Raw genomic sequence first — 14,475 nt, forward strand, 5'->3', positions numbered from 1 at the left:
TTTTGTCACATTTTGGACGACATACAAGAACACAAAGAGAAAAAAAAGGGAATTAAAACAAGCAGAGGACGTAATCTCACAAAAGCAAGAGGAACTAAAAATTAATTACAAGTAACAGCCAGAAAACACAAAAAAGGATGAAGGGACGTCATCATATAAAGGCAAGACTGCAATATCCGTTTCAATTTGCGATATAAAAGAGTTTCACTGAATGAAACGACACATTCAATTAAAATAAGTAACGCTTTGCAACGTATTAAAACTACAGTACTGTAAGTCCAGTGCAGTAGCATCTGTTGTCATGGCGATTGTATCCGTCGTCGTTCATTTAAAGGCAGTGAGCTGTGATGTGTTTTTGTTTTTATCACAGGGTTTGACATCCTCGATTTTTCAGACCAAATGTCTCTTCTGTCCGTCTCGTCGCTGGAGGTCATGTTTCTCCTCTCGGCTCAGCAGTTCTCCACTCACCCAACAAGCCCGAGTCCAGGTCAACAAAACAAACACCCTGACAGCACAATGAACACACATCATATTTCAGAAAAATGTAGACAAATGTCTTATATAGTTGAGTCTGTCTTTATATCATCAGCCCTGCAGGTTTTCAATCCATCAACACACAACTGTCTGAGAAATGTAGAATCAAAGGAAAACATCCACAGTCAAACGATGGGAAATTCAGGTACAAATACATTTTATTTTTAGCTGCTATGACATTTTCTTCTTCTGCTTAAATGTACTGCATTTACAATAAAATCAACCATTTCCCATTTGCTTGCATGGACAGGAAGTAGTGAGGATCTCTTAGGGCCGGTGCTCAACTTCTTCCACAGCATGAAGACGCTGCGGGTGACAGAGGCCGAGTACGGCCTGCTCACCGCCACAGCTCTCCTCTGCTCAGGTCAGAACACTGTGTGTGTGTGAACTAATCTAATCAGCTGTTCAGTTAGTCAATACTTTACTGAACAGTTTAATAAACAGTGTAAACGGTGACTCTTCCCTGAATGATTCACTCAGTGTGAGTTTGACTGTAGATTTGTATCAAACGGTTCACTTTTACATTTTTCTGCACAGTAGCTGTCTGGTGAGTTAGTGTGTGTGTGCGTGTGTTGTCTGTGTCGCCTGCTTGTGTGGAGCTGATAATTGTGTGAACTCATTTGACTGAAGAGCAAACACGTGGCACGTATTAGAAAAGTTACGCACTACAGATTTAAATCAACGTTGGATCATAAATAACAGAGGAGACAACTCTCACGTGTGTCCCACAGACCGAGCGTCCCTACACGTTGCCAGCTGTGTTGAGAAAATGCAGGAGCTGATCCTGGACCTGCTGTCCCGAGTGTGTGGGGCCCAGGCTGGAGCTGCACGAGGGGGACCACAGCGGTTTGGTTCCCTGCTGGGAAGACTGACGGAGCTCCGGACCCTGCGTCATAATTACTTCCTCCTGACAAGACAGCAGCCTGGACCTTGATGGAGAGAAACGTCAACCTCTGTTTTCTCTGAGGAGTTTCCCGTCTTTGCTTCAGATTAAGGACTAAAATGCTCACACGTGCTGAGAAAATGTGATATTTTGTAAATGTTTTTAGGAGTTTTAATCACATATTGATGAGCTGTTGGAAAAAATAGACCAAGATCATCCACCACTTTCTCAATTTTAGCCTCTGAATGTGCTGATGGTCTCCAGTGGTTTGTATGAGCAAAGCAATGTTTATAGAATTTTTTTTTTATATATATATATAGCTGTTATTTTAGTTAAAATGTTATGCTGAAAGTACTTTTTATTATGTCGAGTACTGTTAAAAATGCATACTGATCTAACTCAACCTTTTATAACTGAAAAACAAAAAACAAAAGTGCAGCGAAGTATGACAAATATTTTTAATACAGCATTTATTTCCCAAAACGAGGAAATGCCAGTTTGGACAAAATATTTGGTAAGCAGATAAAATATGCAGGTCATACAAGCTTATAAAGGTGTATTTATCCACTTGATAAAAATGGGGCTCCATAATAAATAAAATCTTCTGGGGGGGTCATCAGTGAACGATGGCAAATAAGAGTTATTTCATTAAACAACATCCAACCAAACATGAATTCATCTGTTGAAATTTTGCTTGTTTCTTTTTCTAAAACCTCACTCCGTTTTTTTTAAAATAAATTTAATTCTCCACTTTAACCAATATAGCTTTATTTCTATAGTTCTGTCATAAATAAATTATTTCTCTCTGTATCAAAAAGAGAATTCAAATATAAAGAACAGTTCATTGTGTTGCATCTCTGAATCCACACACACACACGCACATACGCGCACACACACACACACACTCAGACACAAACACATAACACAGTGAAATTATATCAGCGATAATCTAAATACACTGCAGCAAGTCAGGAATTATTTTATCTCCACAAATATACACAGCCTCGCTTTGCCCTTGTGGGCTGATTGAAGTACGCATTTTTATAAAAACAGCAACATTAAATTAAGTTGGGTTTGATAACACACACATATGTACACAAACTGTGCCTTTATAATATACAAGTGTCTCTGTAAAAGGTTAAAATGTAAAAAGCTACTGTATAAAAGATGGCAGTGATCCATTCATTTGTCTTCTGTGGTTCATATAAATATGTCAAATCTCTTTTCTGACAATTTGATTCCTTGGCAGTAGCATTATACAAAATAGATGACACAGTCTTGACGTGTCCAGGTGGCGAAATGCGAAACCCCGACACGCTGCTGAACATGGATTAACGCTTTATAAAACCCAGTGACGGGACCTGAACGTAACTTCATTCACATGTGCAGCTCCACATTTTCAGCAACCACTGCTCTCTGTGTGTGTCACACACTAGTGGTTTGGTAATGAACTACAGTCCAGGACTCTGTGTTGCCATGGTAACCACTTCAGACCAAAATGTGAATACAAATTCAACTTGCAGTAGGACTCTGCTTTAGGACCAAAGTGATATGCATGGTGGCCAGCAGTGTGCGGCACACAGGACTCACTGTCGCCCTCTACAGGTAGTTGGAGGTGACAAAACCTTGGCTGTGGCAGACTCGGCTCTGGTGGATCATAGCGCGGTCGTACGCCACCTGGACAGACTTGCGGATGCTGGACTTGCGTCCCTCCATCATGCGCAGCTTGTCCGCTGTGTCGTCAACACCCAGAGGCGTCACCTTTTCACGAGGGAGCCACTGCCTACAATGGCAAAGACACACGCAGATGTAGAACATGAGATGGTGATCATGATGGTCTGGTAACAAGCGGAACTACAGTATAGAAGTTACATTTTTCCTTTTAGTTTAAATTACTTAGCTCTATCGGTAATTTTGTCTTCTTTAGAGCAGCTGTTTGATCCAGTAGTTAAAATGAGCTGTGCCGTCTTAAAGGTCCAGTGTGTGATATTAAGGAGGGTTTGTTTCTGTAGCCTTAGAATATAGTTTTAAATACACTTTAGACAATGGTTCGCCATTTTGCACAGCCATGTTTCTACAGCAGCCAGAATGTTAATTTTCTTAAAGCAGAAGATTATTATACAAACAAAGACGACTGACATCCTTCTGGTATGTGAAGACCACTGTAGTTCCCTGATGTGCTTGAGAAAAGCAGGGTTGAGTGGAGAATTCCTCTGTTTGTTGGAATCAGTAGTCTCACTAATAGAGGTCACCAGCTCTTACATACTAGACCTTTAATTGAATCTACTCCATGTTAGTGGGTCTGATGCTCTGATTTAAACAAGCATTGAATCACAGCTAAACAAAGCAAATTTCAGACTCACCATGTTCGCTTGTTGTCAAAGAAAAGCACCAGGTAGAGCCTCCCGTCGGTCTCCTCTTGTCTCTGCTCCCCCAGATGGAGGACGTCTTTGGGTGGGACAGGGATGGGAACCCCATTGTGCAGCAGTCCGTCCTCGGGCATCTCTGGGTCGATGATCTGGTACAAACAGAATCAGCATAAGAAGGACTTCAGGTGTGAACCTAAAAAGGCCTGTGCTGTGTGAATTCTACACTTACACAGATCTACTGAGTCATTACTGAAAAGACTCATTATTTTGTTTGGTTCAATATTTTTAGTGAACGCTGCCGACTGAGAAAGCTACACCACCTGCCGACAACCCAAATAAGCTGGAGCTTCACCGATACAGGATAAAATGAAGGACTTACCAGAGCAGGATAGGAGGGATATCCTCGACATTTGGCCCAAACCAGATCTAGAGGGTCCAGTTCTGTCTCATCCTCTGATGTTTGGCTGCCGTTCCCTGCAAAACAGCAGCAAACACAAACAGTCATTGGTATGAACCCTAAACTACCATGAAGGCATGTGAAAATACGGTTAAAATAAGTGTTTTGATTAGAAGTGCGGACATTCACGAACATCATGCTAATTTGGCTAATTTCTCTGAAATATATAAAAACATAATGAGAGAACAAACCAGTGTAATCCGAGTCTCCATTGACTATCTCCATGAAGGAAACTTTGGAAAGAGCTGGTTTCCCGAGGCTTCGTTTGGGTGGTGAGCTGCTGTAACGCGACACATTGTATTGTTAGTATATCATATATTATTTGAAATCACTGCTAAACATCCACAAGCAATGCTCACATTATGTCTTACATTTCTTTGTGGAGGACAGGGCAAGGACTGTAGTCAGAGTCAGACCCACCATCTTTGTGCTTGTTGAAGCCGTTGGTAAGACCTGAAAACAGACGAGAGAAATCTTAGAACAGATGCTGCAAAAGAAAAAAACACCACCAGGAGCAAGAGAAGACAGAAAAGAGGACATAATGAAAACAGCAAATCAACTCAAGCACTGTAGAGAATTAGAATTGGGAAAACTGTGTTTTTTTTCCCCCTTTTTAAACAAAATAAAGAGAGAGTCTGACATTTGAAAAGTGTAATTCTTGTTGAAACAGCTCATCTGGAGTGATAAATATGCACTAAAGAAGCATTAAACGACATAAATCTGCTCACCTCTTTCCAGTGTATGATTTGGCGTCTTCTCTAGCTCACCGTCTGAGCACATGTCTCGACCGGGGGTCCACTGTTCATTGAGGGTGGGGGGTCCGGGGCTTTTCTGTGGGGTCTTGGAAGGAGTGGACAAAGGGGTGGAGCACGGGGTGCTGGCTGTGGAGTTGGGTGCTGAAGGCGTGTTGCTTGTACTGTCGTCTGTCAGCCCCTTCCCATTCAATAAACTACTGTCTCTGTCTCTGAACAGCTTTGCCCCATTTTTCGCCTTCTTGAATAACACTGAGGTTCTTCTTCCGACTCCCCCAACGGTGGGTCGCGGGGGGACGCCGGGCTCTGGCAGACCGTTAGCAACTGCCTGCCCTTCACTGTGCAAAATGGGAGGTGTTGACACCGACTGCTTCTGTGTTTTAGTGCAAATATTGTTCTCTGTGGCGCTGTCTGAGAGGTCACTGTCCATCTTTAGTCGCTTGCAGGGCCAGCTGGGGGACTGGGGCTCCCCTACGATTGGCCGCAGGGTGGGAGGTTCCAGTGGTGTGTCCCCCCGTCGTGGAGGAGGAGCTGGCCCTGTAGGTTCCAGTGTTGGTGGCGAAGTGGATTTGAGGTCCTCTAAAAGATGAGGAGAACATTTCATTTTAATGCAGTGCTCATTTGAAATGGATGTCGACTATTATGTAGCGTGATGTGGTGGTGTAGTATTCACACTGGAAAATGGTGTCACTTCATAATGATTTACATCTCAGTCTAACAGTGTAACCACAGTTGAAAACGGAGTTGAGGTATTCTGGAGACATGGTGGACCTCGTCAAGACAAGTGAATAAATAACTTTGGGCTCACAACTGGACACCAGCAACATGGTAACATGGCATCATTTCATGACTTAACTGACACAAATCACAGGTGTTCTGCTGCCCTCCTCTACAGTGGCAAGAAACTGTTTGTGGCCTGCAGTAAGTGGGATGATATGGCATGACTGTACGTGGCCGATGGAGAGTGGTGAGTCCATGAGTGATGTACTGAAGAGGTGCAGACATAGAGTGCACTGGGAGAGAGGAGTTGTGAGGCAGCCATGGCTAACGAGACTCTGTGGGCCCCTACTTACTAGACTGGAGTCAGTGGGGTGGTTGGGGTTGGTGCGTGGGGGGGACCCTGGCTCAATTACCTGAGGACAATGTTTCGTTAGCTCATGTTCACAACTGATCTCATTTATAAAGTGGCTTTTAAAAAAGGTACATGCATTGGCAATTTTACAGTGCTTTTCATGACCCACCTTTGTCCAAAGATAAGCCGTTATCTGCCTTGGTGTCCTTGTCATCTTCGTCGTCTTCCTCCTCCTCACCGTCTTCTTCTTCTTCTTTCATGTGTCCATTTAGAAGGCTGTGCCGTGGGTGCTGGCCCTGCCTGTAGCGGATGCTGTTGATCTCGCGGCGAAGCAGGCGGATACGTCGAGTTCGAGCACCACTGCATCGCATGGAGGTGACAAAGTCCAGCTTTTCCAACAGCTCTTTGAGCTGTTCCTCCACAGTCATATGGAGCCGGTTCTCTGGATCCAGCACACTGTCAACTGGACACAACAGATAAGGAGTTAGTAACGAAAAGCTAGCATATATGTTGCACAAATTGAACAAAAATGAGTTCACACAGGGCTTTTCTTAAAAAACAGTAGCTAATTGAAATATGCAAATGTACAAATACCACTGCACACTGCTAGTTTTTTCTATTAATTAACAGAGCATGTAGTTCAATCTAATGTCCAGTACATGAGCAATTTAGACACAAAACATCAACATATTAATACAATAGTCAGGCCAACAACTAAACTGGCAAAACCCACAGACTGAAACAAACCTTTTCAAAAAAATTAAACAATGTCATTTTGTACGATTGACCCCTTCAATGCCAAAACTAAATCCTCATTCAACACTCTTGGAGATTTTTTTTCTTTTTTACCCTACTCCCTACTACTACCCTACTCCACATACAATAGATACACAGCTTCATCTGGACTCTTACCTACAACAGCGCCTCCATTCTATAAACTAAACAAACAAGAACAAAATACTTTTCACTGGAACGTACCATCATCCCAGGTGCAGCTGTAAAAGTCTCTTTTCTGTGGTGACCCAGGGAGGTGCATGCCAGTGTCCAGGTCCAGACCGGTGTTGGTGGCTTGTCGCTGTGCATGGCGCAGTACAGCGCCCCCTAGGTCTCGAAGACGTAGTGCTGCCCGATGAAATAGTGTATCCTTGGAATTGTAGAGGAGGCAGTTGGACACCATAAGGTTGAAGTCGGCCTCCAGGTCAGCCACTGAGCGGTAAGCATGACTCTCCAGCTTAGAGCGCATGGTGGAAAAGTCCATAGGCTGGTTAATGAACTCCAGGTAATCTGGGACCTGCAGACAAGATGTACATTTAAATGTTAATGACAAGGACCTACACAGTGGTTTCATTTCAAGTAACATTATTACTACAAGACGATATGTTGCCAAGTGCAGGTGGAGGTCTTGTTATGTTTCAGTTTTATATAAAATTTCATTTCAATCTCAAAACTCTCTACATATTTTTTTTTTTTTTACATAGACCTTCTCTGTATTCTCATCTTTCCTGCCCAATGTGTTCAATTATTATATGACCAGCTTTTTACTCATAATGTGCTTTTTACACATTATGTAAAAAGCTATAGTATTTTGTACATAATGTGCAAACAAACTAAAGTTCTAATTTACATCTCAGTCAACCTCATGAGGGCAGAGGCATTTAGAAATGTTCACAGAAATGCCACAAAACCAGAAACAACTTTGTAATATATGAGTTCAACAAGAAATCAACAAACTGAGGCAAAGTGTTTAAACATACACTGGACTTTTGTTATATATTTAAGAAAATGATGCTGTGTATATTATTTTTGTTTTGAAATACCTGAAATGGTGGTAAGAACATAATCCTTTAGGTACTTAATGGAAATGCACTTGTAATTAAAACCAGCATTTAAAATGGAAATGCAGAATGAGGAAAAAACACATGTATGGGCTCTTTGACTTGAGACATCTATAAAAAGTGTGTGTGTGCGTGCCAGGTGAGAAAACACGGTATGAACGAGACTATCGCAGAGGAAGACAAGACAGAGGACAACTGCACATGTGTGCACCTGGTGTCAGTGTTACAGTAACAGTAAAATGTCTGACCTCCTTGATGTCGACTGGCTCTGCAAAGATCTTGGCTGTGTCCTTCTCCTGTAGTTGGTCCAGTGTGGAGCTGAGCAGCATCAACATTGGGGTCAACTGCATTTCCAGAAATGCTTGATGAACTTTGACCTGCAATTGTTAAGATGACATGCACGTTAAGTCAACGTGTGTGGATCGTGCATCAATTACAATTTCAGACAAGTGAAGTGAGAGAATGTTAAGCGTTCATTTACGAGGGGTGAGTGATTTTAACTAACCAAATCATTGGTTGTAAATATAATATACAGAAAACATAACAACACAATAAAATTTCAAACATCCAACCATGATAACATTTTAAGTCTTTATCTGCTCAGATTTGGACATCCACAGACCAAAGGTTTTCAAGTACATGGTATGGAAAACTGTTAGTCCCCATGGTCTGTACATTTAAAAAGCCATTAGTACAGACCAAAGCCGTGTTTCCATTGAGTGGAACGGTTAAGTTTGGTACAGTCCAGTACGTATTTTTTGGCCAAAATAACCAACCCCAACCGTTCCATTCTTTGGCACACCAGAGTAAAATGGTACAGTACGGTCAGGGTGGAGCTAGGCCAGCTTCACTCAGGACAGTCAGCTGATTGGGGCGACAGAAAATCATCACTCCCTTGCCATTATTAAACATATTAAATATTAAATATCACACGGAATTCAAGGCACATGACCGCAATCTATTGTCATACAAAGCTTGACGTCTTGTTGAGACAAACAGCCTCAAAGCAGGAAGAAAGAGCTGCAGAATGTCCTCCATTGTTGTCGCAGTGTTAAGACGTCACGCTACGCTACGGGCATTAGACACAGTCGAAGCACAAGCCTGACCCAATGCTTTACCATTTCAAACGGCATCGTACTGTACCAAACCAAAGCATACCATGATGAAAACTCACCAAAAGAAAAGTGAGATAATCCAACCAAATCAATAATTCACACAAAAGTTACAGACCTTCTGATTTAAAGCGCAACTCTTTGTTTTCTTGAATCACAGGTTACATTATCAGTGGTATCAATGTACTTTAGGCACAATTTTCTGTGTACTAACCTTGGAACAAGAAATACAGTTAGCCTAAAATGCATTTGAACATATGAGACACCCTCGTCTTTTACCTGTTCTCGTTTGAGTTTCTCCCTCTTGCGGATGAGCTCCACCAGCAGCCTAGCTTTTTCGAGGTCATGCCGAAGCTTCTGCCAATACCTCAGTGCCTCTCTTGCTGCGGAGACCTTTTCATCCACCTCAGGCTACAAAGCACAACACATACAATTTTAGCAATTGTTTGCTAAATCAAAGCACAAAACAGTGACCAAAGTGACCAAAGAGTTGCAACTCTGTGTCTGCCCTGACCTGTTCTGTGGTCTTTTGAGGTTGGATGGTCGAGTGCAAACGCCGGACCAGTGGCACACCGTTTCTTGACTGACGCTTCAGTAACCAGTAGCTATGCAGCCTTTGCATGAACTGGTTTTTTCTCTGGAGGATGATTCCTTTGCAGATGGCATTCAGCCTGCACAACAGAGACAAAGGCAGGCTGATTGTACTGTGTACATTACTGACATGATGAGCTTGATCACATTTCTGTGCAAGAAAGAATGCAAATGCTGTGAACAACAACAACAAACACAGGTGCACAGCAGTTTAAAGAAACTAACCTGGTTGTGGGTATATGGGGCACCGTTACTTGTGGTGAAGCAGTTTGTTGAGCTGAGTCTGAGCTCTTCTTCCCTTTCTTTTTAGGTGTTTTGTTATCATCGTCTGATTTTCTGCCTTTTTTTGGTGTAGTTGGACCCACTGTGTAGGCGCTCCGTCCTCTACTCGCCCTCCCTCTGCTGCCCACTACTCTTCCTTCACTTTCCTCATCTGACACAGTTTCCTGTCCTGGTGGAGAATGGGCCTCGCAGAAAGCGGTCTTCTTAACGGAGAACATGGTCCCATTGACATTCGTCTCTCGCACAGGATCAATCTTCATAAACAGGCCAGCACGCTGAGCACACGTGACATGAAACGCAGTGTAACAGTTGGCCTTGTGGCACTGAATAGATGCGCCACGGCCCTTCTGCTTGCACAGGTAACAAGTCAGTTTCCAGCGTGCTGGGGGAATGTTATTGACCCCTTCCACAGGCTCCAAAAACACAGTGTTGGCAAAACAGACTTCAGGGATCCAAATGGCACAAACCACATGGGCCCAGCGGCCGTCACTTGTTTGCTTAAAGGCGCCTCCACGGTTTGGACACAGTACACAGTCAACAGGTTTCTGAGGGGACTGGAGACAGCAGCGGCACAGCCACTGGCCCTCAGGTATATAGGGCACTCCATAACACTCCTGGTGCACAGCCAAGTTGCAGGAGTCACAGAAAAGGATGACATTGCTGTTGAGGCACTCATCATCCAGGCATACACAGCAGAAGGCATCGTCGTCAACAGTGCTGTGAGAGGGCGCCCGGCTTCGGGCTTCCTGATACGCTTCCTCCTCAAGTCGATCTACCAGCAGCTCGAAGGTGTCCGGTGAGACAGTCGAGTAACCTTCTGATGTCCGACCTGCATTGAGCATCTCCAACCAGGCTGCGTCCTCTTCATCCATATCATATTCTGCTATAGCTTCCTGCTCCTCAGCTGAGCGTTCTATGTAGCGGTAATATGCCGTAGGCAGAGGAGGTGCCTCGACTGGCAAAAAGGCTTCTAGCACCCGAAACTTAGGCTCAGGAAGAGTCATGTGATGATGCTGTGTTGTATGTAATTTTTCAGGTGTTTGAGGATGAGAATTAGGGCAGTGATTCTTTGAAGGTGGAGGTGACTTGATAGAGGGACATTTAGAGTCTTTTCTGCGGGCTCGGGGGGTGACTGGTTTGCGGACTGTTGGGGCACTGCTGGTAGGTGGCGATGACTGTTCATTGTTCTCCTTGTTGCTGTTACACTCACTTATGTCCTGTGCCATCATCTCATCCTCAGTAATTACCTCCAGGGGGTCCAGAACAGAAATACGGTGAAGCCTACCATCCAGTTCCACCTCCACCACCTTCTGCGCCTGGGCATAGGTCAAAGTTTCTCTGCTTGGAGATGCTTTGAGGCTGTAAGGGGATGGAGATCGTTGGCGGACACCCACATGCCCACTGACGGTTCCATTGGACTTCTTGACATCTCCTCTACCTCCTGCAGCCACCTGGCCTTTTTGACGTGGTTTCCTCATTTGCCACTGATCACAGTTTCCCTCCTGTTGGTTTAATAAAAAATGAATGTAAATAACAGTCAGTCCAAAATGTATATTGCATGTTGAACAAAAATAAGCATTCAATTGAACTTAAGCACAATAGGGAAGTGTCATTGTGCCAGCTTTTCACAATTAAAAGTCCCAGTGAAATCTTATTCCCTTTTCTATACTACAAAATGGTTGAGAAACTGACCAAATAAAGAAACTTGTGTTCGGCTTACACATCTCAGACAGACATGATGTTGTTGGGAGGACTGAAGAGTGGGGACCACAGCAGCATACAAAGTCACATTTGCTGCTTAATTTACATGGACTGTTTTTTTGTTTTTTAGGGGATACCATTTAAAGGTCAAACAATGTGGGTTTTTTATGGATGATGCTGATCTTTAGAAATCCGAGCAGTAATATAATGATGTCAATTCTGCCCTCCATTTGATAAAATGCCACTGATTATTAAAACAAATAAAACACAAAGTTGCTAAACTTCTTATTATTGACTAGCACAAATTGTATGTCTCTCTGTCTCACTAAGTATGTGCTAAGTGCAGTACTCAATGTTTTAAATAAAAAAATATAAAATTATATGACATACTTGAAACAGTCACCAAAAAATATGTCAAACTACATTATCAAATGAAACTTAGTTTAAGTACAGCAGCATTGCAGCATTTATGAAATCTCTGAGGACAAAAATTACAATTATTAAAACTGATCAGGAAACAAGAGTGTCCAACAGGGGCAAACGCACTGCAACGACCCAAAAACACATGCAGAATATGCAGCTAGTTTCTCCTCCTGCATGTGTTTTGGGTCGTTGCAGTGTGTTTGCCCGGCGGCCACCATAGAAAACTCATCTCATCTGATTCAGATTCAGACATAAAACATCCATCTATAATTATTCATTTACTGATACTAAAACTGATTAGTCCCCGTGATTTTGGCATCATTTAGAAAAACTAACTGCATAAATGTACATTCAATTTAAGTAATTTCAAAACTGTTGTCTGTTTGTTTACTGCTGTAGATTCCTGCACGGTATTATTCGGGACAGATGTCACCTGTATGTAAACATTCCTTCACAAACACACACACACACACACACACACACACATCTCAGGTTTATTAAATCCTAAAAGTAAGACATTAACAGGTGATCAGCAGTCACCACGATGTCAACGCTTAACTGTCTAAACACAAAGAGACTGTCAACTCCAGAAAGGTTTTAAGAACTTCGATTATTCTCGACTTCTATCCCATTAACTGTTGACAACTCGTATCAGGGCGAGCCACAACACACCGGACTTAGCAAACCAGATATCAGGAAAGTTTGATTGAAGCAACACGCAGCCAATCAGCGTCCAGAACGCGACCATCTCAGCAGATCCGTGTCCCTATTTCGAGAGTAAAATGTCAGCCATATTTACAGTTTTAAAGTCTGTAAAGGGCGCTTCTGCTGTTTCAATTCTACAATTTGTTTAATCATTTCAGCGCAGCAACGTGTCTTGTAAATGTGCGATTCGAAAGGCACAGTATTTTGCTTGTATTCTGAAACGGAAACGTGGATGTAAACTGACGAGTAAAAATATCAGCTAGCTAGCCTGCTAACTTTAACAGACTGACAGTACTGAGTTTAGCTGATTTATTTTTATTTTTTTTTACCTAGACGAGGCGTGGAACAAGTTTTAATACGGCTAGTTAACACCGGGGGGAAAGTTCCGAACCTCACAATAATAACAAACAAGCAAAATTGATCTTACCTATTATAGCGATTGACACAGCCGGCGGTCAAAAGCCGCCTCTTCAGTAATGGTTGCCCAGCTAGCCACTTAACTAGCTGTACTCCCGAGGCTAAGAGCCACCGTTAGCCAGGCACAGTTTGCTGCCAGAGCCGGTAAATATCGCTATTTTGAAACGCATTCGTTCCTGCACCACACAGCGTATGGGGTGTGAAGAGTCAATTCCACTGATTTAATGAGAACACCAGTGGTGTGTTGTATCAATAATCTGAGAAACAGCTTAATGGCGACCTAATTTTGCGAGAAGGAGAAACACTAGCCTCCTTCGGCTAGCTTGCTAGCTATTTGGATCCGATAACTTCAGAATCAATACTAGCCCTAGTAGAAACTTGGCACTTCCGGCAACACCCTTTCAAAATAAAGTCCTTATTGCGCTGCATCGCATAGTCGACATATAATAAGGTAAAACAAATGTCATATGGAGTTGTGTGCATTGATTATTCTTTGCCATCATAGTCACTGTCTCAATATAAATGTTATTCAGCCTATAACTGTAGTTATCAATGCACAGAAGCTATACTGCGGCCCATGCTTATATTTTCAGGGGTTAAAATTTCAAGGAAACTACTTTTCATTCTTTTTATTTAGAGGTTTGTCCCCACATTTGATATACTATTATTTTTTCCTATTTTTATATTTTTGTACATTTACACTTAATAATGTATAATCTTGTACATTTTATTGCCTCTTCTTTTGCCCTCTCTTTTAAAGGGTTTTCTATTTTGTTAACTTTTCCTTTCCTTTAATTATTTTGTCAAGCCTGAATCTTTGTTAGAATTAGAATGAATTATTTTACACACACACACACACACACCTATTAGTGACAGTGAGTTTGACCTCTGCATATAATGAATCATTTTTACACACCAGCAGTGAACACACACAAGGAGCAATGAGGGATTGGGTGCCTTGCTCATGGGCACAACTGCCCTCCGCCCATCCCAGGAATTGATTTGTCTAACCTTCTGGTTTCATGTCCATATTCTTTCCTATTCACGTTAATCATATCTTCTTGTTTCTGTGTCAAAACACCAGAACTAATTTATTGTACATTGAAAACTACTCAGCAATAAAACTGATTCTGAGCGCCTTTTTTATATATTTAAATGGAAAATCGGAAAAAAAATTACAATAGTGCGTGGTTTTATTTTGATGACAAAATACCCCCTTTTCCGCTTTCACGGTCGCATCTGGGCTACCTTGACAACAGCAGCTTGATACGTGTTAAACCTGCCCTCTTGACGTCATAACGCCATCATTTTCGCGCGCAAGTTGGTTCTATCGAGCTAAATA

The 14,475-nt window shown here is 42.4% G+C and overlaps 2 protein-coding genes across 2 annotated transcripts; one reads left to right on the top strand and one right to left on the bottom strand.

Annotated features, from left to right (window-relative positions):
- Window positions 1-342: 342 nt before the first annotated feature.
- Window positions 343-2,602, top strand: LOC122760861 (bile acid receptor-like). The gene is made up of 4 exons (XM_044016046.1): window positions 343-487; window positions 590-679; window positions 785-898; window positions 1,266-2,602. Exons 1-4 carry the CDS (start codon window positions 400-402, stop codon window positions 1,466-1,468), a joined length of 495 nt encoding a protein of 164 aa, XP_043871981.1. The 5' UTR covers window positions 343-399; the 3' UTR covers window positions 1,469-2,602.
- LOC122760860 (bromodomain and PHD finger-containing protein 3-like) lies at window positions 1,862-13,309 on the bottom strand. The gene is made up of 13 exons (XM_044016045.1): window positions 13,144-13,309; window positions 9,831-11,389; window positions 9,529-9,685; window positions 9,294-9,425; window positions 8,151-8,279; window positions 7,046-7,358; window positions 6,237-6,530; window positions 4,972-5,574; window positions 4,615-4,696; window positions 4,435-4,523; window positions 4,166-4,260; window positions 3,781-3,935; window positions 1,862-3,200 (listed from the first exon to the last, which is right to left on the bottom strand). Exons 2-13 carry the CDS (start codon window positions 11,363-11,365, stop codon window positions 3,017-3,019), a joined length of 3,768 nt encoding a protein of 1,255 aa, XP_043871980.1. The 5' UTR covers window positions 11,366-11,389; window positions 13,144-13,309; the 3' UTR covers window positions 1,862-3,016.
- Between the last annotated feature and the right edge of the window lie 1,166 nt (window positions 13,310-14,475).

This window comes from Solea senegalensis, unplaced genomic scaffold (genome assembly GCF_019176455.1).
Source record: "Solea senegalensis isolate Sse05_10M unplaced genomic scaffold, IFAPA_SoseM_1 scf7180000014105, whole genome shotgun sequence".
NCBI classification, from domain to species: domain Eukaryota; kingdom Metazoa; phylum Chordata; class Actinopteri; order Pleuronectiformes; family Soleidae; genus Solea; species Solea senegalensis.

Excerpts from the sequence above, each read along its gene's own strand:
- LOC122760861 (XM_044016046.1), top strand. The coding sequence starts at position 400 with ATGTCTCTTCTGTCCGTCTCGTCGCTGGAGGTCATGTTTCTCCTCTCG. Across the intron at positions 488-589 it reads CCCAACAAGCCCGAGTCCAG|CCCTGCAGGTTTTCAATCCA; the intron begins GTCAACAAAACA and ends TTATATCATCAG. Across the intron at positions 680-784 it reads TCAAACGATGGGAAATTCAG|GAAGTAGTGAGGATCTCTTA; the intron begins GTACAAATACAT and ends TTGCATGGACAG.
- LOC122760860 (XM_044016045.1), bottom strand. The coding sequence starts at position 11,365 with ATGAGGAAACCACGTCAAAAAGGCCAGGTGGCTGCAGGAGGTAGAGGA. Across the intron at positions 6,531-7,045 it reads CAGCTGCACCTGGGATGATG|TTGACAGTGTGCTGGATCCA; the intron begins GTACGTTCCAGT and ends TGTTGTGTCCAG. Across the intron at positions 3,936-4,165 it reads ATCCCTCCTATCCTGCTCTG|ATCATCGACCCAGAGATGCC; the intron begins GTAAGTCCTTCA and ends TGTTTGTACCAG.